General features: G+C 39.8%; 1 protein-coding gene and 1 pseudogene across 11 annotated transcripts in view; one reads left to right on the top strand and one right to left on the bottom strand.

The window, feature by feature from the left end:
* Positions 1-9,255: 9,255 nt before the first annotated feature.
* The window catches only part of TRPM3 (transient receptor potential cation channel subfamily M member 3), a 492,032-nt gene continuing 474,940 nt past the window's right edge, over positions 9,256-26,347 (top strand). For 8 of the 11 annotated variants that reach the window (XM_038527093.1, XM_038527094.1, XM_038527095.1 and 5 more), the window contains exon 1: positions 9,256-9,727. In XM_038527093.1, the coding sequence (XP_038383021.1) occupies positions 9,551-9,727 (177 nt within the window). In that variant the 5' untranslated portion in view covers positions 9,256-9,550. The remainder of the gene's footprint in view (positions 9,728-26,347) is intronic. The other 3 variants (XM_038527103.1, XM_038527101.1, XM_038527102.1) reach the window with 3 other exon arrangements.
* Positions 23,896-23,956, bottom strand: LOC119869915 (annotated as a pseudogene).

Below are 26,347 nucleotides of genomic sequence, written 5' to 3' on the forward strand. Positions count from 1 at the left end.
TGACTTACCCATACTTGAGCATCATTACCGGTAACAAATCAGAATCTGTTTGTTAAACCACTTCATGAGGCATGAGCATCAGTCCCTGGATTTATTGTCATTATGAGCCTAAATAGGACTGTGGATGTGTAGGTCAGTCTTCCCTTCCTGGAAAAGGAGATTTGTCTTCATATAAGGCAGAGAATTGCCTTCATAAAGGCATTTTCTGACATTAGGTTAAGCCCTTCATGAATTGCCATCATGGGCACTGGTTGAGAATGGGCCAAATGTTTGAGAACATTTTACCACAAGAGGTTATTGATAGATTCTCTAGTGTGAGTTATTTTCAGATTGAAGTTCTAACATCCATACTTTTTTCTTCTTTTGCTTTCTTTTCCAAATTTCTCTGTGTTGAGAGCATCGTCTCTACTCTTAAGTTAGAATCTAAGAACATCTTCCTTTTGTGAATTTTTTGTTATCTAATGAGCAATTCTTAGACTTTTAAGGTAATGGAGTTAAGATTTGGAGGAATAGAAAGGCACTGAAAAGCTGCTAAGTGTTCAAACTGGTTTGCAGATAAGCACTAGGAACTAGGGGGGTAGGGTAGTAGCTTTAAATAACTTGAAAGAAAGGATACAACAACCTGTCTGGGTCATTCATGCCTCATTTATTCATTCTACAATCACTGAATTTTGGTTGAGTTTCTATCATTTTCTAGATGTTCTGTAGACCCGAGATACAGGTGATAATTGCCCTAATGGAAATCACATTCATGTAGGAGATGAAGACCAAAAATAAGCCAATTAATTAAATAGTTACAAATTCTGATAAGTAAAAAGAATTTAAGCGACAGCTGCAACAGGGATGTCTTAACTCTGTAGGGAGAAATAGATAGTTTTATTTATGAGAGTGACTTGTTATGTTTTAATCTTGGATATTTCCATAAAACAGAACTGATGATTCTCTCATCTGTAGCCAGCAGTTTACTTGCAAAGAATTTGATTAAAATGCAAGGAAAAAAATACATTAAAGCTTTATCTACCTATTATTTCCCAAGACAATAATTTCTCAAGATTTCCCCTTTGGGATAATGTCAAGTACCATAGAACATTGTAGTCTTCCGTGTATTAATCTGTCCGCTTTCTTGTTGGAGAAGGCTCCCCGCGTGGGGTTCCCAATGCAGTGAGCCAGATACCTTATCCCAGCACATGTATCCTTTAGGTTCCTATGGCTGGTTTTGGCTGGATTTAGAATAACAGCAGTCAGAATCTGATTTATTAGCCAATTGAGAAGCTATTTTTAGATCAAGTTCTTTGGTGCCTTCATTTTAAAACTTAGCAGCTTCAGGTCAGTAGTAGGGCTTTGATAATATTTTTCTCCCCAAATGTTTTGCATGTTTTATATGAAGGTCAAGTAACCTTGAATAATCATCCTAGTTTTGTTTATATATATGGTTACACAGATACCTTTGATTTTTACCTGATAGTTATTGAGTTTCTTGGCCAAGTGCTTCTTTTGTGTGATGGCAACCTCCTATTGCCCTAATAAATATTTGAGAATATGGTCTTTCAGTCATGAAGAATGATAGACTGTGGTTTTATAAGATACTTAACTGGAGTATCTGAAACTAATTCAGCTGCCTTAAAAATAGATTTTATTTTTCATTTGTATATTCTAAGGCAGTGTATCAAGAGTTTATATTTGAATTAAAACCATGGCTCTGAAACTTACTGTGTGAACTTGGACAAGTATTTAAACTTTCTGTGTCTGTTTCCTCATCTTGAAGATGCAGGTGGGTATAAAAGTAGGATAGTAGTGATAATTAAATGCATTTGTCTGTATAAAGAATTTAACTCCTATTTGTAAAAAATCCGGTGAGTCCTTCAGAACATTTGTTTTTCCACTTAATAAATACCGTGTCCCAGGCACTTGTATTATATATTGGCATACTTAATGAGGAAGGATAAATCTTTGTTTTGGTAAGATGTCTGAGCTTCTGGCCCAGGGCAGGCTGCCCCAGTCAGATGAAACTGGGGAGTAGGGGAGTGTGGAAATCCAGAGCCATGGGGAGACCCTGGGTACTTCTGTGCTCTGTAGGATTTTGATGTTAAGGTTAGATCCACTGAGTTGCTTCTCATTTTTCCACATTGTTTTAGTGATCGAATACTACCTTACTTTTGGAAAGCACAGGAAACTTGTGTAAGCTTTTGTTCCCTTTTTTGTCTTTTAATTGGCAGCAGCATTATGGTAGTAGATAAGGAAACAGACTATAGAATCCAATGCACACAGTGCAGAATCGTAGACCTGGATCAAGTCCATTTACCAACCATGGGACCTGCAAGTTTAACTAACCTCTTTGAGTCTATGAATACCTGAGATTATTATCTCATCTATTACCCAAACTAAGAATGTGAAAATAATAATGCTGCAAAAGTTAATTTGCAAACAAAATAGGTTTGTCATAAGAATTAAAAGAACTATGCTTTTAGAAGGTTTAGCACATTTTAGTACATATTATATACGTTCAAACTTTCTAATCATCATCTTAACATTGTTTTAATTAGCTGCTATTTTTAAGATGAATCTTCCTAAAGGTTATTTGACTTGGGCAGTGATGTAATGTGGATTCAAACCCAGTTCTTTTGATTTCAAAATCCATGTTGTTTGTGTTGATGTCATGCCTCCTCAGGAGAGAAAACAAAACAAGAACTGGATCAAACTCTCTGAAAATCTAAAGTCATGTAATTCCTCCCACTACTGTTAGTCAAAGAAAAAAAAAAAAGGAAGGCTCACAGTTGTTAAAAATGATATCAGAGTAAATTAACAGTCATATATTTTGTGGAAGGATGATCAAAATAGATGGCAAGTGCAGTTTCCATTAGCTTTCTTCATTAAAATCCTCAACCAAGCAGAGCTACCACTCTGAGAATTTTCCAAATCACAGCATGTTTCTGTTTCCCAGGTTGCGTGCACCTCATGGTTCAACCCAATACTAGCCATTTGTGTCAGAAGCCCAGATGCAGAAAGGGGTGTGTGGCTGGGGCCAGCTCTCAGCTCGCATAGGTGGGAGTTAGATGGTGTTTGAGAAAGCTATATGTGCAGGTTGAGCTTGAACTTGTGTCTTGAGCATCCATTGACCAAAGGATCTGACTTACTGCTATACCATGAATAATGAAATGCTGAGCTTTCCTCCAATTCACACGATTTATTCAAACAGTAATTGGAGACTTAAGGCTTAAAATCCCTTTCCTAAAAGGTATTCATGAGTTCTTTACCAAGTTGGTCAGATTCTTGGTTTCATAATGGAAAATTATCTAAAATGCCTATATTCTGTGTGTATACATATGTTTATGTGCACATGAGCATGTGTGTGTATGTGAGAGAGGGGTGTAGGCTCAGAGAGAGAACATCTATGCTAATGAATAACATTGCAGATTAGAAAAAGGCATATATTAAGTGGTTTAGAAATATATCTCTCAAATTCTTATATTTTTAACAAGCCTCCATGGACTCATTAAAATTCCGTAATTGTACAAAAAATTATCCCCTTTGTAAATGGAAGCTTTAGATTTTCAAAGCTTGACTGAGGATGTATTTTAGCTTTTGGCCTTTGAATATTTGTTATACATTTTGTATGTGTGTGTAGGGTTTCTATTTTTGGTGAGATGGAAGCTTCTCGTATACCTTAGGGTTTTCCCAAAGTAATACATTTTTATATTAAAGCTTTGTACTCTATTAATGGAATATAGGATCCCCTCAGGTACAGAGGGGAAAGCCATAAGAAAAGCCCCATGTGCTTCTCCTCTCTTGTGTTCTTTGAAGCTTATCTTCTTCCTAGAGGAAGCAGAGGAGGGCATGAAGATGTTGTGTTCTACTTTGCTTTTCCCAGAGCAATAGCTTTGGGAAAGATAGTATGTATGACTCTATATTGGTAGTTTCAATTACTAAAATTTTTTGAACTTTCACTATGGGCTGGTTTCTCTTTTTAAGGGCTCTGTATATACTAGCTAATCAACTTTGCACTATTCCTGTGACCTAGGTAGTAGAACTATCCCTGGTTTGCAGATGAAGTAACTAAAGTGCGGTGAGGTTAAACTTTTCAAAGCTACATGTAAATGCTGAAAGGGTGTTCAAATCTAGGCCATTGGCTGTATAGCTTGTGCTCTTAAGCACCATGCCAATGATGTCAATGAAAGAAATAACAGTCACCATCATAACATAATTCTATTTAAATGTATGTTTACTATATAAGCATCATGCTAATGTTTTATCTTCACAAAGACCTCAAGGTAGAAACTACCATAGACCCTATTCTACAACATGGAAATTAAGGCTGAATGGTTGAGTAACTGGCCCAAGGCCATACAGCTCATAAAAGGGGGACTTGAATTTGAAATGAGTCTGTCTGACCCCAAAGTGGGCAGATAAAGATACAGAGGAGGAAGCACAAGCGGTCTAATCTCTACTTATGCCTTGATACAGGCATGGGCTTCTCATTAGCCATGGCTTACCACAACCTCCCTGGTGAGTCAGGATCTAAAAACTAAATTACACACAACATTTCAGGCTTCAGATACCACGGAGGCCACTTTGCAGCAGATGTTCTGTTTGGCACCCTCACTTTGGGGGTTGGGAGAAAGTGCACATGTGTCTATTTGTCTATCAGCTGTTATTTAAAGCTCTCTAAAGGATCTTCATGAGAAGTAATTCAAGGAATTTAAGAGGATGAGACACTATGTTATTTAAAATACCTTGATAATGTAATATAGAGTGTCACCCAAAAAGGGTTTCTCAATAACTATACTCCATCATGTGAAAAGGAGTAAAAGTCAAAGATGTTGAGTGCAGAGAGGAGATTTAGGGGGAGTTTGTGGTCTATCTGTACATTTGAACAGCCATTCTCTTGGGAGGGACTTTCTGCCAACCAGAGCTGTCTAACCATGAAATGGGCTGCCTCAGAACTGCACTCACTCCCTGGCCCTGCCAGTGTCCATGTAGAGTGGACAGCAGTCAAGGAAGTAGGGTGAGATCCCACTACTGGGGGAAATGGAGAAGGCAACAATTCTAATTCTGAGATCTTGTCATTTTACACAGAATAAATGCCATCAAAGCTATAAATGCAAGTAATTTATTTTAATAGATTATGATGTATTTTAGAATCTATTACCTATAAAAGATGCCAAAAGGAAAAATACCTTCAGTAGAAAAAAAGTTATTTCACCTATATATATATAGGAAGTATATGTATTTGGAAGTAAGTTAAGGACTCTTCAGGATCAATGAAATCTCTAACGATATTTGCTGTTTTGGAAAATATTGTAGAAGCATCTAGAAATACCTAACAATACTATAGCTGTATTTGAGTGTAGTTAAAGGGAAGAAATGGGAAAAGGATTTTTTTTTTACAAGAATGTTAAATTGTTGGAGTTCACAACATGAATGGTTTTCTGATAAAAAAAAAAAAAAGGTGGATTATCTAAGGCAGCAAAGCTAATAGCTGAGGCCAGTCACAAAGCAAACAGGAAGGTAACATTGAGCTTACAAAATATTGTGGCAAATGAAGTTCTCTATAAAGACTACCATCCAAGATTTCCCTTGGATGCTTGCATGTTACCTTTCTGCACTTAATGTATGTTATATTCACTGTTAGAGCCTGAAAATAGCTATTCAGCTAATGTCCAGATACCTGTGAATTTCAATGTTATACCGTGGAAAATTACATTGGACTTTTTTTTAAAGATTTTATTTATTCATAAGAGACAGAGGCAGAGACACAGACAGAGGGAGAAGCAGGCTCCATGCAAGGAGCCCAATGTGGGACTTGATCCCTGGGCCTCCAGGATCACGCCCTGGGGTGAAGGCACCAAAACGCTGAGCCACCAGGACTGCCCTTTTTTTTTTTTTTTTTTTTTTTTTTGCGTGCTGGGTATTGGAAACACATGTCAGCAGGGAGCTTTAGAACACTGAACTCCCTGGACACTGTGTCTTTTCCTTCCTGTTGTCTTAGGTTTTCATAAGCCAGCCCCTTTTATAGTTAAAGAGTGTAAAGGAAGACAGTGTGCAAAGTGGTACATTGAGGGTGCCATGAGTTGTTTGGTTTTTATTTGATTTTTTTTTAGAGAGAAAGAACTCGGTTTTCAAAAGGAAAGAATGCAGAATGTCTATACTGTGGCTCATTGTCAGCAATGAGACAACTCATCTTACCATGATTCTTAAATTTAGCATCATTTACATAGGAAATAATATGCAAAGATGATCATTGGGAAGCGGGCTTATGTAGCGTGAAAGAGAATTAGTTTGTGTAAAGGCAGACTTCAGAGTGCAGAGGTTTGCTGTGATGGGTTTGCTATTTGTTAGGATCCTGAAAGCTACTGCAGTTGTGTCGGATTTTTAAGCCTGCTCGAATTTGTTCTGTAGATTTATATACATCCACATCCATAACATTGGTAAGCAAGCATTTTGGATTTATGATATGCTGACATCCAGAGCTGAACTTGGTCCTCTTGGCTCTTTCCTCATTAGACTTCTCTCTCAAACCCAGGAGAAAATATCATTCCATGTGAAAATTTCATTTCTTGAGGGGGGGGCAGGGTTCTGAATACACTGCTTGAGACGTTTTGATAGCAGATGATTCTGGCACCGAGGACTCCAACGTTGGAAGAAAAAGCTCCTCTCTCACCCTGCCCTCCCTCTTTGATCTATACCTCTCTTGCAGTGTAGTCTCCAAGGCAATCCTCCAGAGGTCCTGTGCTTCTCTCTAATTGCCATTAGAGAGGGCTGAGAATCCTCCTCCTTCCCTGTTCTGCAGGGTTCCTACCTATTCTCTTTGACTAAAGTTATTCGCTAAAAATGAAAGGGGCCAGGAGGATCAAAGGCTTTGTGTTTTCAGAATGATGCTGGCATTTTTTGTGGGGTTCCTTCATGGTTTGGAACAATGAGGGGCTAGGGGAAAGGTAACTGCGTGTTTCAGCATTTTCTTGGGGTGAACTTCTGACAACTACAAGGGAACCACCATATGGCATTTAAAAACTCGGAGAGCCTGGAGCCTTGGAGCTTCACTGAAGGCAACGTCTTGGCAATCTGCCGAATACCACACTGCAGGATAGCGTGAGGAGACCCATACTGACCTCGTAGGCTCCCACCTTCCTCTTTACCCCATTTGTCAAGCTCACAGTAATTCCTCAGAAACATTCAGATTAAATCTGTCTTGCTCAGCTTCATTACTGGTCCTAGGAGTGCACACACTTGTGTATACCGAATGGTAATGATCAGCGAGTTCCCACTTTAACTTCAACAGAAGCTGCCTAGAAGATGGATCGTGGTGCAAGGGACTTAGTCTGTGCCGGGCACTGTTCTGAGTGCTTGGCTGATAGTAGCTCAGTCGGTCTTCACGATAACCTTGGGTGTGTGGTTTCATTTGTATCTCCGTTTACAGACAAAGACTCAAAAGCACAGAGTAGCTGAATAGCTTGCCCAGGGTCAGGCCCAGAATTAGAATTTGAACCATGCAGCCTGATTCTAGAATTCACGTTGCTTAATACTGCATCAACGGCACACCAAAGAAATATTGAATATTTCTTCTTCGAGGGCTTTCTAGCTCAGCTCTTACATAGTAGAGTCACCAGAAAACTTGAGGCACTGGCTTTATTGCTGGGTCCCCTGAATCATGAAAGAAAGAAGAGAATGCTTATCTCTGTGGTTTAATAGACTGATTTCACTCCAAATTCTGGTTTTACTAGTTAATGCGTTTTAGGCCTGCTACTAATTTCTCAAGTTCTTAGTTGCTTAACCTTTGAAGTGGGGCTCTGACCATGGTATCTACCTGACAAGATGCTGTTGACACGAGCTCTGGTAATGCATGTAGAGTGCCCACCACAAGGCCTGATGCGTGCATGTTAGCCGTTATTATTTTAAAGCGATTGTTATTCCTTTGTGAAATAGAATGGTGACAGAAAATGAACCAACCATTGGAGGGAGGGGGTGGGGGAGAATCTGTGAAAGTGATGTTGTTGAGGAGAAGATATTCAAACATTGAGTTGTCTACAAGGCAAGTCCGTGGTCCAGATTCGGCCAACAGATGAGATTTTCTGCAAGTGTCCTTAGTTCTCTAACACGGGACCATTGTGAGGGAAATAGTGTTGTAATGCAGCATGTCAGGCAGTTATTACACCCCAGGGGGAGGATTCAAGTTGTCCCCAGGTCTGCATTACAGCAGGGTCCCAGAGTGTCACATCTGCTCTCCCCTTACTGATTCTGCTTCAGAATGTGTATAAACCATGGAGCTAGGATTTACTGACCTCCTCAAGGTAATTAGAAATGGAAAATCAGTATAGTCACAGGGAGGGGCTTAGGAAAAATACCTCCGATGGCATTGCTGTAAGGGCGTGGGGATTCTCCTGGGCAGCCAGGGGTCAAATGCACCCGCCTAGGTCTGATCCCTGGTGGGGGAGAGGGGTGGGATGTCACATTCTGTTGTGACACGAACAGTCCTCTTCCCAACCACCAGAACTTCGCCACTTGAAGTGAAATTATCCAATTTCTACCTTCACATTGAAAGTTCTCCTTTATTCTCTGTCACCACGGGAACCCGAATCATGCTAACTCAGTCTTTCTCTCTCTCTCTGAAAGCCATCCTTAGAAAATGATGGGAGTGGGTGGGTATCCCCACTTGAGGAAACTGGATCTTTCATGGAAAGCATCCTGCGTGGCACCCCGAGGGTTAATTTTTTTGCTGCCGAGAAAGAGTATCAAGTGGCTTTCCAGGAAGATATAAGCCCCAGTTTAGAAACTGCCATTTCTAAAAGGTAAGCCAAACACACATTAGTTCGCCCTGCTTTCCACGAAAGGAAGAAGTGGCCGCTTCCAGTGGCGGGGTGGGAGTTTGCTTCTCCCTGCCAGTCGGCCCATCGGTCACCTATATAACGTGTACATCGGGGCGAGGACCCTCCATCGCGGCTAATAAAAAGCCCAGAACACGACCGAGATCCCTTTTACTATAGACCCCTTGTGCAGCAGCTCTCGATTCATTAGGTCACGTAGAAGGAAAGGCAAGTGTTTATCTTGTCATTTGGAGGCAGCCCTTCTCCCTCTGCGTCCTAGCCCCTCCCCTCGTGCCAGTTTCCAGCCCCTCAAAGATGCTTTGTGCAAGAAAAGTGCAAGTTCCTCGTTGTTCTGGCTTTATTGATTTTTTCCCCTCTCGCTCTCCTCCTGGCTCCCCCCCGCCTCCCCAAAAGCCGGCGAGCGGAGCAAATGGCCCGGGTTCTCCCCCAACGTTTCCTGGGAGGAGAGGCGGAGAGGGAGCGCGCACTCGGAGCGGGCTGCTGTGCCTGCGACCACAGGCTGTTCCGTGCAGGCTGTCCTTCTCCTTCAAAACCGTGCATCCCCTCCCCGAAGCAGCAGGCAGGGTGCCTCCATTCAGCCACATTTGGTATGCACGAGCACGGCTGCAGGGAGAGGGGAGGTGGCTTGCTTAAGAAGGTTCAGTGGCTCAGGCACCGCCACTTGACTAGTCTCCCAAGTTCCAGGGAGCCTCTGCCCTGATGGAATTTGCAGGTGCGGAGGTGACCATGGGATGCCAAGGCCGTGGGGGACCGTTCATTTTCTAGGCATTGCTCAGGTGTGCAGTTTTTGGTTTTCCCGGTGGAATTTGGAAGGGGTCATGAATCAAACTGATGCTCCTCGTCCCCTAAACTGGACCATCCGGAAGCTGTGCCACGCAGCCTTTCTCCCATCTGTCAGACTTCTTAAGGTACTGTAACTTGCTCCTTTGAATGGCTCTAATTGTGCTTTTCAGGTCTAAATGCCCAACTTCGCACTCGGGCTGGGACACACCTTTTTTTGGGGGGGGGGGGAGCACAAATGCTAAGGGAGCTGGCTCTGTTGCCCAGGCTGGAGAGAGGATCTCAGCGGTCCATCGCCCCCCATGGTGTCAGGGAGGAGAGATGGTCTGAGCCACATTTGAGAATGAGATTATGGTGGCAGAGAATGGGCTGCCTGAGTGCCCCCCCACCTCAGCCCCCCCCACCAAACATCCCTAAAATAGAATTAATTAACTTCTTTGGGAGGGTGGGAACAGTAGTGGGAGTAAAATCTCTTACTCCTGGGTGTTTGGCTCCTTGGTTTTTTTTTTTCTCCCCTCCCTGGGGAAGCCCTTCGACCCACTTTCCCTTTAAATGGAACCTGAGAGAACAAAGGATTCTCCTCACTATTTTAAAAGCCCTGTGTCCTTAGGTGGTCGCTCAGGTAAAGACAAAGAATGAGTCTCATCAGATTGTGACTTCTTTGGTGTCCTTGTTTTTAGAAAGGCATGATAATTTTAGTCTCCTAAGTGAAGCCAGTAGTGGGAAAGTGTTGTTAAATATATATTGAACGTCTGCCTCTGAGCTCCCGCTCTGAGTTACACAAAAGAATGGTACTACACCTGAGCTTAGAATCCTCACCTTGTGTTTGCAGCAACTCCTCTTTCTAGAAGCAAATACGTTAAAGCTATTGAAAAAGTCCCCACAACTCCATAATAATTCACCTTCATCACCTGCCTTACAGGTAGGAAAATGCAAATAAAATTTAAAAGGTGCAGAAAACAAGTATTTTTCCTCTAGAAAAGAGAATGTGCCAACACCTTTTTGGGAAAAGTACGTATTTCTGGGTGTCCCACATCCATGTGAAGTTAAAAAGGCAAGGCAAAGTTCTTTATTCTCTTTTCCATACTAACATGATACTGTGATTTCATGACCACCAGATGTTGAGCCTAACTGACCACAATGGAGAATTAAAGAATTAGTCCTGAATAAATTATACTTGCAACATTATTTTCTTCTTTCTCTTTCTCTTTCTTTCTCTTTCTTTCTTTTCTTTCTTTTCTTTCTTTCTTTCTTTCTTTCTTTCTTTCTTTCTTTCTTTCTTTCTTTGTTGTGTTTTGGTTGGGTCAATTTTTATGTGGACAGTTAGTTCTGTACAGCTAAGTGGCTCCTCAAAACAGAGCATTACCTACTGTCTGAGTTTTCCTTATCCTGTTCAACAAGAACCCATGTTAACTGTCACAAAGGCTGCCCCCCATGTCCTGTTCAAAGCCCCATCGTATTGTTGTCATGGCGATGGTTTGCTTCCCTAAGAGAGTATTGAGGAAAAGCCAATTTGGGAATAAGGAGTGGGAGAGAAGCGTCCTTGGATATAAGTGCTTTTGCTGTGTTGGACCAACTGTGTGTGATAGGGCAGGAGAAACAAATGAATGTAAATTTTCCTCAAGAATCACTATTGAATCAAGGGTCTGAGGCAAAGAATGTCTTGACAAATCCAACTAGGACTGAGAAAATTGACTCCAGCAATCCCATGTGCAATGAGAAACATTTTTCATTTAAAGTCATTCATTGGCCCTACCCCCAAAATAATGCTTTTTGACTTACATAATGGCCTTCTTAACAGGTATGTGCATAGCACTCTCAATATATGATTCATTAATACTCTAGTTTTTTAATGGAAAACATTAATTCATCATTTCCTAATCACAAAACCAGCAGAGAAGTATCTACCTGAAGTAGATTACTTATTTTGAGAACAGCTATCGTCTTTTTTAATGGGAACCACTGTTCATGCTATATATCGGCAGGCATTGTCAATACTCCACCAATACTGTGATAAGTATACAGTTTACTCCTACTATGCTTTTTTAACATGGGACTTTTTAACAATTTATCTAATAAAGTATACTGGTGAGTATCCTTCCAACTCTTTCAATATGTGGAAGACAGGACGTGTATTACTAGAGAAGTTCCTTTCCAAATGACATCTGTGTTTCTGAAAAATCGTAACTATCCTAGGAAACTTCAGATAGTGAACATATTTCAAACTCCTCTGGAAAAAAAAAAAAGTGATACCAGATTCTTTCAGCAATAGCAAAAGAAAGGAAAGCTACTTTTATATGTCTGTTGTATATCATCAACGTTCTGGATATGAATGTCGTATAAATTTTTCCCCCTTTGGATTGCTGCTGTCTTATCTGCTTTGCTAGTCCCTATGTATTCTTGCCCGGCTTTGATATTTCAAGTAAATTGGAAGTTCCTGAGTAATCATTTGCATCTTTTGGTCAGTGCTCTTCCTGGTTTACTTTATAAATTAAATATTCAATAACTGTGATTCTTACTGCTCTTTACTGTTTCCCCCTCTCCCTTCCCTGTCTCTTATTCTACTCCCCCACACTACGACCACCATGGTGATTTAGTGGATGGGTTCCCTGGGCATCCAGGAGTCTATTGAAATCATAAGCTAACAAACCCCAATTATCCTATTCAACAGGTAATTTTTGGTCCCCTTCCAAGCATTTTCTGATGTAATATGTTTTTTTCCAGGGCTCTGACTTGTCAGTAATGCAGTAGAGGGCGTGATCATATGGTCAGATTTAGCTAAACTCTGATCACTCATCATTTTTGACAGACTGGGCTCAAGCCAGTTTCCTCCTTATCCTTTCCTTGAAAATATGTATTTCTTTGGTAACTTATTTCGGCACCGTGTTAATATTTAGAAATGGCTTTGTAATCCTATTTTCTCTATTTCCTATTTCCTAATAGAAACAGGATACAAAGGAATTAGAAGGGGAAGGCTGGCCTCTGAAGCAGGAATTAAATAAACTCAATGAATGAATGTTGGAATATACTTATTATTCCTTCTGAAAACATCTCATTTTTTTGCTTTGTCCATCTCAGAGAAATTTTTGAACATGCCAACAAACTCACATTTGAATTTGAGATTGCAATTGGAAATAACATTTGAAAATGAATTTTTGGACACGCACATGATGATGATAGCCAAAAGACAGAGGCTGTTTTCAAACGGATACATTTCAAATGGGACCTTGTCCAGACTATTCCTCTTCAGTTGTCCTTTGCTTCATTCTTATGTGTTTCAAGACTTCATCTTACTAATCATGAGAAGTCAAGTTTATTTCAGTGACAGAATGTTCTTAGCATATTTCATATTCATTATTAGGTCTGTCTCTGCCATTGTTTTATTTGGTAACTTATGTTGATTTTGAAGATGAATTTTAGGACAGATAGCTTTGTTTGTATTGAAGTTTGAGTGGACTTAGTAAAGAGAAGGCTTCTGAAAAATGGGTTGCACTAGAGGAAAGAAAAGCTCTGTACCTCAAGCAGATTTTGGATCCAATCTTCAAGCAGATTTTTAAGCCAGTGTGTCCATGAAGACCAAATGGTCAATATCATTTTAGGATTTTCAAAGTTTCATACTGAGAAGAAGTCTGATTTTGTACTTTGAACAATGTCAAAGTAGATTAAAGAAATTTTATTAAAAAATAAAGAAATTATATATATAAATGATACAGGAGAGTTAGACCTAAACACTGGATCCTAATCTATTGTGTTCCTAACCACCTGTGTGACCTTGGGTAAGTTACTTAAGCTCTCTGTAACTTGGCATCATCCTCTTTAAAATGAAGAGTTTAGGTCTTGACTTGGATCCAGTGCTAGGACTCCATGGGGTAAAGGCTACCATGCTCTGTGGGTATGAATGAACATAGTCTCTTGAGGTTAAAAATAGTTTAACTGGATTGGATATTCAAATAGAAGAAGACTAGGACATTCAGCAGCATTTAAAATCATAGGAGGCCTTAGCTGCTAAGCTGTTTGATAATTATCCTGAAAACTATGGAGTACCATCAAAGGGATTTTAGCAGGGAGGTGACTGCCAAATTCAGGTATTAAATAGATTGCTCAGATTGTACTGGCTAGAATGAGTGGAAGATGCTAGGATTGGAAGCTGAGAGATGAAATTGGAGGCCCAGAGAATTAATGAGGATGTGGGCTGAGGCAATAGGGACGGAGGTAGAATGATCAGGGTTTTGTTAACTTGATTAATTGTGGCAAAAGGAAGAATTTAGGTTAACTTCTGAGTTTTGATCTTTGTGGCTAGTTCAAAGGAGGTCCTCATGTGTGAGAGTAAAAGTCTTGAGAAGGAAGGACAGAACTTCTCATTATGTGGTTCCTCTTTGAGGTAGAAAGGGTATGTCAGTTATTCTAGTGAGATTGAGAAAAAAATATAATTCCATGTTATTGATGAGTATGAGCTCCATTACATACTTGATAATAAAACTCTTTGAAGTAAATAATAGTCAGAAATAACTATTCTAGTTTTTTAAGATTGTATGTATAATAAACTCCCAGTTTTTTGGAATCCATTCAAAAAGCACACTTTTTTTTTTCTCTCCTCACTTTCATATCACTATCCAAAGAATTAACGAAAGTGAACTGGGTAACAAAAGGGAAATAATTGAGAGTGGCGATCAAGGTAGGCTAAAGATGAGCATAAATTCTGCTCAATTACTAATGTTTTCTACTTCTATAATTCCTTGTAATGGTAACCAATGTCCATCATACTGCCTCAGAAGCTTAACAAGATCCTCATGACAGGGATACCTGGGTGGCTCAGCAGTTGAGCATCTGCCTTTGGGCTCAGGGCGTGATCCGGGTCTGGGGATGGAGTCCCACATCAGGGCTCCTGAGAGGAGCCTGCTTCTCTCTCTGCTCCCCCCCTCTGTAATAAATAAATAAATCTTTTTTTTTTTTTAAACAAAAAGATCCTCGTGACAAAATGAATTGAGTCTGTCTTCTACAGTTGATGCCAGGCATTCCAAAAGCTGACTTCCTTTTGATGGTCTCGAACCTGTAGGAAACAATGAGGTTGGGGTTCATTTCAATGTATGTTTCAAATTTAAGACTCCCAAGTTCTCCTTTTCACATCTGAAATCCTGAATCTTGACATGGCACGTAGAGGAATATCAATAAACCAAAGTTTTTGCTCAGTCACGACAAGGCACTCCTAAGCCACCTACCTACCTGCTAGTGAGTAGCAGTAAAGTTTCCACCACAGGAGAGGAAACACAACACCTGTTCTAAGACATGTTGGTGAACCATGGCGAGAGAGGTCAGGGAATGTCTTAGGGGCCAATTCCATTAAGTAAGTGCCTTAAAGATGAGACACTTGAAGAATAAACTGCTTTTAGGCCAACACAGTGTATTGTCAGGAAAGATTTTAAGGGCTACTAAGAAAGAAACTTCTGTCTTTTCATCTCAGCAAAGCCAGCCTCAGATTCCCTTTAAGAAAATGAGAGAAAGAAAAGAAAAAAGAGGAGAGAATGTGCTCATACTAAAGCCCGGGAGAGAGAAATTCTGTCTGGTGTGTTTCAGATGGTGGCTTGGTTCAGGCTGCTGAGCAGTCACCATGTGACTTGCCTTTTTGTAAAATGTTCCTGGGGCAGCCTGACGGAAATTCCTGAGGCAACAAGGAACCCTCCTGTCTCTCTGGAGAGTTCTGTCTTCTGGTGCCCTCTATTATGGAGAGAAGACTGAAAGTGTGTGGTCGCTGGGGAAGGAGGAAGGATGTGGCTGGGAGTCTGAGTCCAGGGCCACCTGGCTCCGGGATGACTTGTGGAGTCCCAGTAATATGGGGCAAGGCCTGTCTCAAGGGAAAGGGCTTTGCCTGCCTTGTAGATAGGACTTCCTGCAGTGAAAGAGAACCCTGCCTTTCCAGCGATTTCCGTCCTCCCCGCCCTCATCTTGTTGCTGTAAACTCAACTGGCTCCAAGATCATCTACAGACAACTAGATTGTATTGTTTCTCCCTTTCTGTGACTTCTATGGAAAGGAGTTTTAAAATCTCTGGCTGGCAAAAGTATGCAGAAAATATTTATTGAAGAATAAACAGATAAACTGCAAATACATGAAGTCCTGAAAATGCATAGGAATCACTTGAGGAGCTAGTGAGCAAAGCAAATATCCAAGCCCATCCCCAGGGGTAGGTCGTGGGCCTGGGAATTTGCATTTTAACAAGCTCTTCAGTGAGTCCAATGTGAACAGCTCTTAGAAGGACCACACATGGAGAAAAACTGACATAGATTCAGCTGAGCTAGAGGGGAAACTTGATTAAATGCCCTTTCTTCTGCTGGCATCTGGGCAGAACAGATTTTGTGACAGTAAACAGTGAGAGCAAAAGGTTTTTTTAAGTTAAACAGTTCACAGGTTTTCAAAATTTAATCGTGAGTGATCATTTACAGATAAAGAAGTAAATTGTATTCGGCTGCCCTGTTTTGATTTGTAGATGACAAAACAATCTGGAGACATGGTTGTCCCTCTTTCTGTGTTTTATTTATGTATTTATTACTTTCATGGATTGTTCTGGGTCCTGTGACCATTTCAGATGTTTCTATTCTATTGGATTCACGTGGAGATTTGTGAACCAGAGCTCCCAAAGATGGTGTGCATGGTAAAAATTCTGCAGTGTCTTATACATGCCTCCTTTATCCTTCACCTGTGTCCTTGGAACTGCAGTGGTCACTCACGTGCATGTTCCTTTCGTGCCAATGGGACGTGGTAGTACCAAGTGAGGGGTGGCCTGTTTACTTGGGGGGCCAAGGCCAAAGCAGTCATAACCAATGCCTGCAGTGGTAGAGTTCTTCCCCCATAACCCTGTCTGCCCTACCCTACAGCCTTCAAGAACCTAGGAAAGAAGAGATTCTAGACCGGATAGGGGAGGGGAGGAAGAGAACATTCGGGCCTTTCACTTGGAATAACACTTTGGAAATTATAATTAATTTTATGCTTGAATTTTTAAAAAATGATACCTAATATTAATAAATAAGGGGAGCTGAGCTGAACAAAATTGTCTTGGCTCTTGAGCATATGAGAAAAATACAGTAGTACAACTGCTGTGGTGGGGTGGGGGCAGGCATAACAAAATCTCTAGGAGAGCGATATTGCATTTTTATGTTTATCACACATAATTTATTTTTCAGAAGCCTTTGGAAATTCTCCGACCTGTGGCTGCTCTCTACTTCTATTTTCAGAGGCACAGGCATAGGAATTGCTGTTTTTTTGAATAACATTGATAACTTTTACTTCTCCCCCCCACCCCCTAATTAAAGATTTTTCAAGGGTGGATGGTTGGATAGATGAAGGAAGGACAGAAGGATTGATTCTATTCATAAATCCATTAGCAGCAACATTTTATATATTAAATTGCCTTGGAGGGAGATGTATTTACCAAATGAACCCTTGAAGTGTTTCTCAAAGTGTGGTCCAAGACTCCCTGTTATGGAATCAGTTTCTTGAGATTCTACCCAAACTTACTAAGATAAGCCCCTGGGAGGACCTTGAGAATCTGCCTTTTAACAAACAATACAGATGAACCTTATGCCTTGTAATATTTTGAGATTATGTCTTCTGAAGTGTGACACTTAGACATGGGCTCCTTAATATTCTGCCTCTGGCATGACCACGCCTCAGTAATCTGATTTTTATTGTTAAAAATTGAGCACGCAGTATCTCTGTATGAGTTAATATAGGCCCAGGGATGCCTGGGTCGCTCAGCAGTTGAGCATCTGTGTTCAGCTCAGGGCATAATCCCAGTCCAGGGATCGTGTCCCACGTCAGGCTCCCTGCGAGGATCCTGCTTCTCCCTCTGCCTGTGTCTTCCCCCATCTCTCTCTCTGTGTCTCTCATGAATAAATGAATAAAATCTTTAAAAGAATTAATATAAGCCCATAATGTTACCATATCTTAAAAGTCCCCGTGCTCACAGACATTGGATGACTTTTATAATGGTTTCTTAAAGAATCACGCAAGGCACCAGCTTAGGTGCTAGAAGTGTATAGTCAATAAGTGGTATCCTGTATTAAAAGGAAACATGAGTAATATTCCATTGTATACATTACTCAGCAATTAGAAACAACAAATACCCACCATTTGCTTCGACGTGGATGGAACTAGAGGGTATTATGCTGAGTGAAATAAATCAGTCAGAGAAGGACAAACATTATATGGTCTCATTCATTTGGGAAATATAAAAAATAGTGAAAGGGAATAAAAGGGAAAAGGAGAGAAAATGAGTGGGAAATATCAGTGAGGGTTGACAGCACATGAGAGATTCCTAACTCTGGGAAACAAACAAGGGGTAGTGGAAGGGGAAGTAGGCAGGGAGATGGGGTGACTGGGTGATGGGCACTGAGGAGGGCACTTGGTGGGATGAGCACTGGGTGTTATGCTATATGTTGGCAAATTGAACTCCAATAAAAAAATAAAAAGAAAAAAGAAAAAAAAGATAACTTGACCATCAAAATCAGGTCAGCAACCCATGGGCCCAATCTCACCCATTGTTTATTTTTATAAATAAAGTTTTATTGGAACACACACACACACAAATAAAAGAAAACATGAGGGGGCAGATTGCTCCTGGGTGACTCATCAGTTAAGCCTCTGACTCTTGATTGTGGTTCAGGTCAGGATCTCAGGGTTGTGGGATGGAGCCCCTCCTCAGGCTCCCTGCTCAGCAGGGAGTCTGCTTGAGGATTTTTTTTCTCTCTTTTTCCCCCTCTCTGTCCTTCCCCCCACTTGCTTTCTCTCTATAATAAATATTAAAAATACATGGCATATGAACCTCTTTCTTGTTTAAAGAAATGATGCACTTACATGGTTTGGAGGCAGAGAAACTCTGTAGCAAAGAAAGCGCTATGCCTAAAATTTGCCCTAATCTTTCTGCCATTTCTGAATTAATCAAGTTCCTTCACATCTGCTACTTCTTTATACTTTCTCCCAATTACTAACATCATCCATTCACCAAGTTGTCTGAACTGAAAAACCTGGGCTTATGCCTTTTTCTTGGTTGGCTCTCATCCCTTCCACAATCAGCCAATTAGTTCTGCCAGATTTCCTCATATGTCTCTGATTCTCTCCTTCTGTCTATTCATAGTTCCCAAGATCAGTCTCTTTTATTCTTGGGTCCAAAATACTACAGATGTCTCCTTCAAATTGATCCTTCCCACAGTTAAGAGAATGGTCCACTTAAAATGCAAGCAAGAGTAGGATGCTGCCATATTTGACATTCTTTAGCGGTTCCCTTTCTCCTGTAGAATAAAATCTAACCTCCTTGGTATGACATATGATATCCTTAGTGATCTAATCTTTGCCTACTTCTCTACCTTTATATTCTGTTTTTCCTTCCTCAAATTTTGAAATTCCTTGTCACTGGGCTTTTTGCACAAGCCATTTCCATTGCCTGGAAAGTCAGAGTCACGCCTCCTACCTAACTCCTGCCCATATTTTAATACTGAACACAGGTGAGCTTGATGAATTTAGGAAAAATTTCCCTAAATCCCCAAAGCTAGATTAGGGCCTCCTTTTATGCTCCTTTTTTATAAAAATCAGTGGGTATTTCTATCTTTCCTTTTAGCATGTTGAAATATTAGTTCTTTTGCCTCATGGAAATCATGTTTTAGACAATTTGGTGTGTGCATTTGGCAAAGAGCTTAGAATATTTTGATTGCTAGATGAATTACAATTGAATAGTTGAATGTCCAAATTGACAACTATGCTCTTGGTGCAGTTCTCTAAAGTTATTATCCAAAAGAACCAAATGCTATTATAGGGTCTTGGCATTTTTGTCTAATTTAGGAGAACTTTGAGCTTGAGTTGATGTACTTAATATGTTCCCCAAATGGGATGATTAGTTAAGGAATTGAACCAATGATTAATAGAAAAATGATGCAGAATAAAATTACATAATCAAGGAAGAAACTGTAAATAAGTAGCAGCAGAGGCCTGCTTTGAAAATATTTGCTGAAAGAAAAAGAGAGAGATTGTAATTACCTCACCTATTGATTAAGTCAGAATAAGAACTTTCCTTAATTTAGTGATCTAAGAGATTGTAACATATTACCTTTAATAATATAGTGGCCTTGCTGAGCCATTCTTTATTTTTTAGGTGAGAGAGAGAGAGAGAGAGAGAGCGAGCGCGAGCATGTGAGGTGGGCCAGGGGGTGAGGAACAAAGGGAGAAAATCTGAAATAGGCTCCACTTGCAGCACAGATCCAGACTCGGGGCTCCATCCATCTCATGATCCTGAGATCATGACCTGAGCCGAAATCAAGATTTGGATACTTAACTGACTGAGACACCTAGATACTCCTTGCTTTTTTTAATTGTGTTTTTTTGCAAGTGTCTAGAAATAACTATTTAGATATAATCTTATTGAAGTATCTTGACATTTCCATTTAAAGGTAAATGTGACTTAGAATTTGTTTTTCTGTTAGCATTAGGTTATTTTACTGTATCAGCTATCATGGATAGAAGTCAAATAGAAGTCTTAGTTTATCATGTTCCTACTGGGAAAAAAATAGATCAAAGTCAAAATAAATATCTTAGGAAAGATATTAGAATCATTAGAAAAATTATCCTAGTACTTGCTCGTTAAGATCAGTAAAGGAAAAGACTGGAAAGAAGGTAAAAAAAAATGTTTTGGCATATCCATATTTATCCATCTCTTTACTAGAAGAAATAAATGAATAAAAATATTTAAAAGAATGAACTCTTCAACAGGATCCATAAAACATGTTTGTTCTGTAGGGTTAGTTAAAGAATGAATGATGGCTTGACATTTAAGCTCTGGAGATTTAATTTGCAATTGTTGAAGACTTTGGGCTAGCCCAATGATTTCCCTTTAAAATGGGGTTTCCCAGCTTCTACACTACTGACATTTTGGCCTGGATAAATCTTCATTGTGAAGGCTGTCTGTCCTGTGCATTGTCGGATATTTAGAAATCTGTTTGGATTTATCCACTAGATTCCAGGAGCTTCTCCCTCTCATATTGCATTGTGACAACCAAACATGTCTCCATACACTGCCAAATATCCTTTGGGGGACAAAATCATCCCTAGTTGAAAACCAATGCTTTAAACATTACCTCTTGAAGATGAGTATTTTAAGAAGTAGGTGGGTACTTGATTTCACTGGATAGCCAAAGAGAAGTTCTGGTGATGTGAAATGGATGTTTTAACTTTAGGCACACTTTCTTTTTTAATTTACAAAAGACTGAAATTCAGCTAACATTTGGGAAATTAACTGGTCAAGTTCTTTCACTAAATATAGAAAGACTAAGGAACTATTTTCTCAATCTTATTGTCAATCATCTCTTCTTTTAAGAATATCCAGTGTGTCCAATTTGTCTGAAAGTGTTTGAATGTTCCATTTATTATTGCTTTGTAACTTAAAAGTGGAGTGTATTTTCATTTGATTGATGTATCAAGTGAAATATTTAATTTTTATCATCATTTTGTTCTACAATAACTTCTACTTAGAACTATTTAAGAATAATAAGATAGAAAATCCATTTCAATGAACAAATGAAAGTATTTTACTTCAAGGTGAAATTTTTGTATGAAGTTAGTTCATATGAGCAATCAAAGATTTTAAGATAAATCCAATAATTAGCACAAGGGAGCTGTATAATTTAAAGATGATAGCATAACATATAGAGATGTTCAATCACTGTGTTTATAGCACCTGAAACTAATGTAACATGATGTGTCAACTATACTCAAATAAAATTAGTGCCATAAAAATTATAAGTATAATTACAGCTAATTTTCAGCCATTAAATTCAGCATGATCAAAAATGGACATAAAAATGAGATTTGAGCCTTAAGTCTGCATTAAATAATATGCTAGCTGAGTTTCCTAGAATAAGTAGTTTTATCTTTCAATGCTTTAGTTTTCTTACCTATAAAATAACAAGATTGGGTTAGATCATGGTTGGCAAACTTTTTCTATTAAAGCCCACATAGTAAATGTAGGTTGTACAACCTCTGTCACAGCTATTCAGCTCTGCCATTGTAGCTTAGGAAAGCAGCCAAACACAACACATAAATAAATGTAGCTATGTTCCAATAAAATTTACTAGGAACACCATGAAATGGTCTGAATGTTCATATGGTGAAAACTTGTATGTTGAAATCCTAATTATCAAAAGTGATATTAGTAGGTGAGGACTTTGGAATGTACTTAAGTCTTGAAGGTGGAACCTCATCAATGGGATTAGTGACATGTAAAAGAGGCTTGCTAGCCCCCTTCCATCATGTGAGGACACAAGAAGTCTATGACCCAAAAGAGGGGCCTCCCCCGACCTTGCTGGCACTCTGATCTTGAACTTTTGCCTATAGAACTGGGAGCAATACATTTCTGCTTTTTTTTTTTTTTAAGATTTATTTATTCATGAGAAACACACACACACACACACACACACACACACACACACACGCAGAGGGAGAAGCAGGCTCCATGCAGGAGCCCGAGGTGGGACTCGATCCTGGGTCTCCAGGATCACGCCCTGGGCCGAAGGCAGCGCCACCCAGGCTGCCCCATTTCTGCTTTTTATAGACTACCCAGTCTGTGGTATTCTGTTACAGCAGCTTGAGCAGACCAAGACTAACTGATTTTGAATGTCATACAGTTGTCACATGTCGTGAAATATTATCATCATTGGTTTCGACCATTTTTAAATGTAAAACTATTCCTGGCTCAGCAGCTGTATACAGAGGGCAGGGAGTCCTTGCCCTGTGTGTGGGCTGCATTTTGCCAACTTAACAAGGTGATTGTTAAGGTCTCTTACAGCTCTAACATTCTGGGATTAAGTGAAGATGAGAGAAAGTCATTGTATGTCCTTATTTATTTTAAAACTACCTTAATATCTGAAAGAGCTGAGGGTAAATCATTCATTAATTATAATAATGTAATCTCATGCTTATTGGGCAGTGCTGTGTGGTGGGCTTGCTGTCTCATGAAGTAGTTCGTATTTAACAAATGTTTGTGGGGGATACTTGGTTTCTTTTGCTCTGAGAAAAAGGAATGCTCCAGTCTTACAAAAGATGTCATTTTTCACAAACACTGTTGAAATGGACAGAGACAGAAAGTGAAATCGTTTTAAAATGTAACATTTGTAAAGTTCTTTTCAATTTGCAGAGTACTTTGCTTTACATCAAATGAACTGAACTTTCATAGCAACCCTGCAAAGCAAGTATATAGTAAGCAATTATTCTCCTTTTTAGCTGAAATAAAAAAAAATATATATATATATATATATATATATATATATATATATATACACATATATAGCCTAGGTAGGTTAAGCCACATCTTAGTGGGCTTTTCTGATTCCAAATTCACAATTTCCCCCTTTGCACTCCTCTGCATCTTATATCTGCCCTCCATTACTCTCCTCATCTGAAGCCTAACTAGACCATAGAGTTTTTCTTAGGTTCTGGTTATACAAACAAATACATCATTTAAGTACTTGACAACAAAAAGAATTACATGGCATAGCCTCAGAATGATCATTGACAAGATACAAAACTTCTTTGATGTTAGTTTTCTTAGTTGTAAGTTAAATAAAAATACTTCTTTCTCTTTGTTTGGAAATCAATGTGTTAGGTTTGGGCATACACTATAGTTGGTGTTCAGTAAATATGAGTCCCTTCTTTTCAATCTAATAACACAGAAATGGTGCAGTGCAGATGAACAGAATTCAAGATGCCTTTTATAATTTGGGCTTAGGGAATGCATATTATATATGTGCAACTAATTATACTTTGTAGTTATTGCACATTGTATTAGTAAGGGTTCCCTAGAGAAACAGAGCCAACAGGGTGTGTATATGTGTGCATAAGTATGTATGTCTATATCTATACATGAGGCAGAGGGAGGTTGAGTGATCTGATTTTAAGGAACTGGCTCACCTGACTCTCGAGTCTCAGCAAGTCCAAAATCCCATGGTGGAGACTGCCAAACTGGAGACTCCATTTTGAGGGACTTGCATTTTGAGTCCAAAGGCTGTCTGCTGTAGATCCAGGAATAACCAGTGCTGTAGACTAAGTCCAGAGTCTGTCTTCAGCAGAATTCCTTCTTCCTTGAGGGAAGGCCAGCCTTTGTTATATTCAGGCCTTCAGCTGGTTAGATGAAGACCACCTCCATTGTGCAGGTCAATATGCCTTTCTCAGAGATCACTGATTGAAGTTAAATATCATCCAAAACCCGTTTACAAAAGTTGGGTTATTTTATTTACAAAAATATCCAGAATGATGTTCAACCATGTTTTCTAGGCACTGTGGCCCAGACAGGTTGACACAAAACATAAGTCATTATTATGGTTACATTTAAATTGCTGTTTTAGATGTGGTTTGCTTGCAAGTAACAGAAATACATCCACATTAACTTTTTTTTTAAAAGATTTTATTTATGTATTCATGAGAGAGACACACACAGAGAGAGGTGGGGGGGCAGAAACACAGGCAGAGGGAGAAGCAGGCTCCATGCAGGGAGCCCGACATGGAACTCGATCCCCGGACTCAAGGATCACGCCCTGGGTCGAAGGCAGGCACTAAACCACTGAGCCACCTAGGGGTCCCCCCCATTCACATTAACTTAAATAAATTCTTTTCTCTAAGGTTAGGCTCTAGGATATTTAGCAACTGGAACAGAAATAAATCGAGATAACACAGGGACCCATGTTTCTGTGTTATGGGGTCCTAGTGTCTCATTTCAGCTTCTCTTGTCCACCTACCCTATACTTGTGTTTTTCTTTGTAGACTAGCTTCCTCCATATTTTATTAAGACTTGCTATAATGCCAGTACTATATGATCTTACAGTTGCATTTCTTATAGCTCACTAGTTTGTCTCTCTGTCTGTCTGTCTCTGTCTCCTATGGAATCTCACTGACTCAGGTTTGGACAGATTTCCACCCTCACCTACATAGCCATGGTAGGGACCCATTCTTCTAGTAGGTGATGTGGACAGGAACAGATTCTCTTTAACATGGTTGTAGGTAGGTACAATTCTTTGCTAATTAATATGAATCCCTCAGATATAAAATAACTTAATGATTCTGGAAGCCACCCAGGCCTAAAAAGTAGTGCTAAGATTTCACTCGGTAAGTGAATATAATCAATTAGTCTGTACCTTTTGCTAAGATATAACAGGAAGAGTTGGACTCCAGCTACAGAACCTGATTTTGGAGTGCTATACACAGTATTTCTGAGGAAGAGGCTTAATGCACCTGCAGAAATAGTAAGCTCTCCTCTTTTGGAGGAACACATTGAAATCCAGAAGAAATGCTTTCAGAATCCCTCTGAAAGATGGCAAGTTGGGCTCCTTTGTCTCCTCAAATGCCTCCTTGAGTTTTCCATTGTTCATGCTTTTCACAACTGCTGAAAGGTTGTTTGGAGCTTTTCATGGGATTTGTCAACTCTTTTGGCTTAATAAAATTGCGCCATCCCAAATCTATATCCCTGAGAAAAGAAAGCAGAAGAGCACCTTGTTTAGAAGTAGCAACATAGTAGTCAACTGAATAGGAGAAAAGTTTTAGGAATATTTTTAATTAATCATGCTTAAGGGAATTCAGCTTAAGAGAGATTAAAATTTTAATCAGAATATTCCTATTTCTAGGGACATTCTTTTGAGGGGAGAAAGTTGATACACATTGAATGCTATCAAGATGAGTATTTTGTTTTTAGGTGTACAGCAATTCACATATCAAAACAAGAATATAAAATTAGGTTTTTCTCCCCCATTTATTCATTCTTAACCCATACTCTATAATCATCTCTCACTCTGTGTCAGAAACTACAGGTATTAGAGATTCAAGGAGGAAAAATACTAGGCTACGATCAAAGGAGCTAATAATGGAGGTAGGGGGACAGACAAGCATGTCGGAAATGACACTATGGCTTTATAGATGTTTACACATTGATGAGCACAGAGAGGGGTGCCAAAGAGAGCCTGAAAGTTACTAGAACTAACACTGAAGGAGATACCTACAGCAAGTTGGAATAGAAAAATATTCCAGATCTAGTGGCATAAGCAGAGGCAAGGAGGCCTCCTAGGGAGTATGGTGCATGGAGGGACATCTCGTGAGGGAAGCTGAAGCACAGAGTGTGAAGGGAATGCTGGGACAAGAAGTGACCCGACTTTGGGTGGTGGGTGTGGGGTATATTTATGTTGCCCTGGTGTACAGCTTGCACTCAACTATCTGTATAGTTGAGTCCACTCAAGTTGAAGTGCAATGCTGCCACCTCCTCACCCACTACCTCAGAGAACTCTGTAGCTGAGCACCACTCACCCCAGCTGTGCAAATGCAGAGGCAAGTCCAGATGCCTTAGTCATTACCGGTAGGAATGGTTCAGCAGCCACAGGGTGCTTTATGAAGAGACTTGCACTGTAGGAGCGTCCTTGGCTTTTCCTTTTTTTCCAGTGCTTCTGGCAAACTCATTATCTACATCCAAACAACTTCACAATCTCCCCCATCATGGACAAGTGTTCTGTTTTATAGGTTCTATTTATTTTTTAAAAAGTATCTGAGAGGGGGGGATCCCTGGGTGGCTCAGCGGTTTAGCGTCTGCCTTTGGTCCAGGGCGCGATCCTGGAGTCCCGGGATTGAGTCCCATGTCAGGCTCCCGGCATGGGCCTGCTTCTCCCTCCTCCTGTGTCTCTGCCTCTCTCTCTCTATGTCTATCATAAATAAATAAATCTTTAAAAAAAAAAA

The sequence above is a fragment of the Canis lupus genome, chromosome 1, assembly GCF_011100685.1.
Source record: "Canis lupus familiaris isolate Mischka breed German Shepherd chromosome 1, alternate assembly UU_Cfam_GSD_1.0, whole genome shotgun sequence".
Classification (NCBI taxonomy): domain Eukaryota; kingdom Metazoa; phylum Chordata; class Mammalia; order Carnivora; family Canidae; genus Canis; species Canis lupus.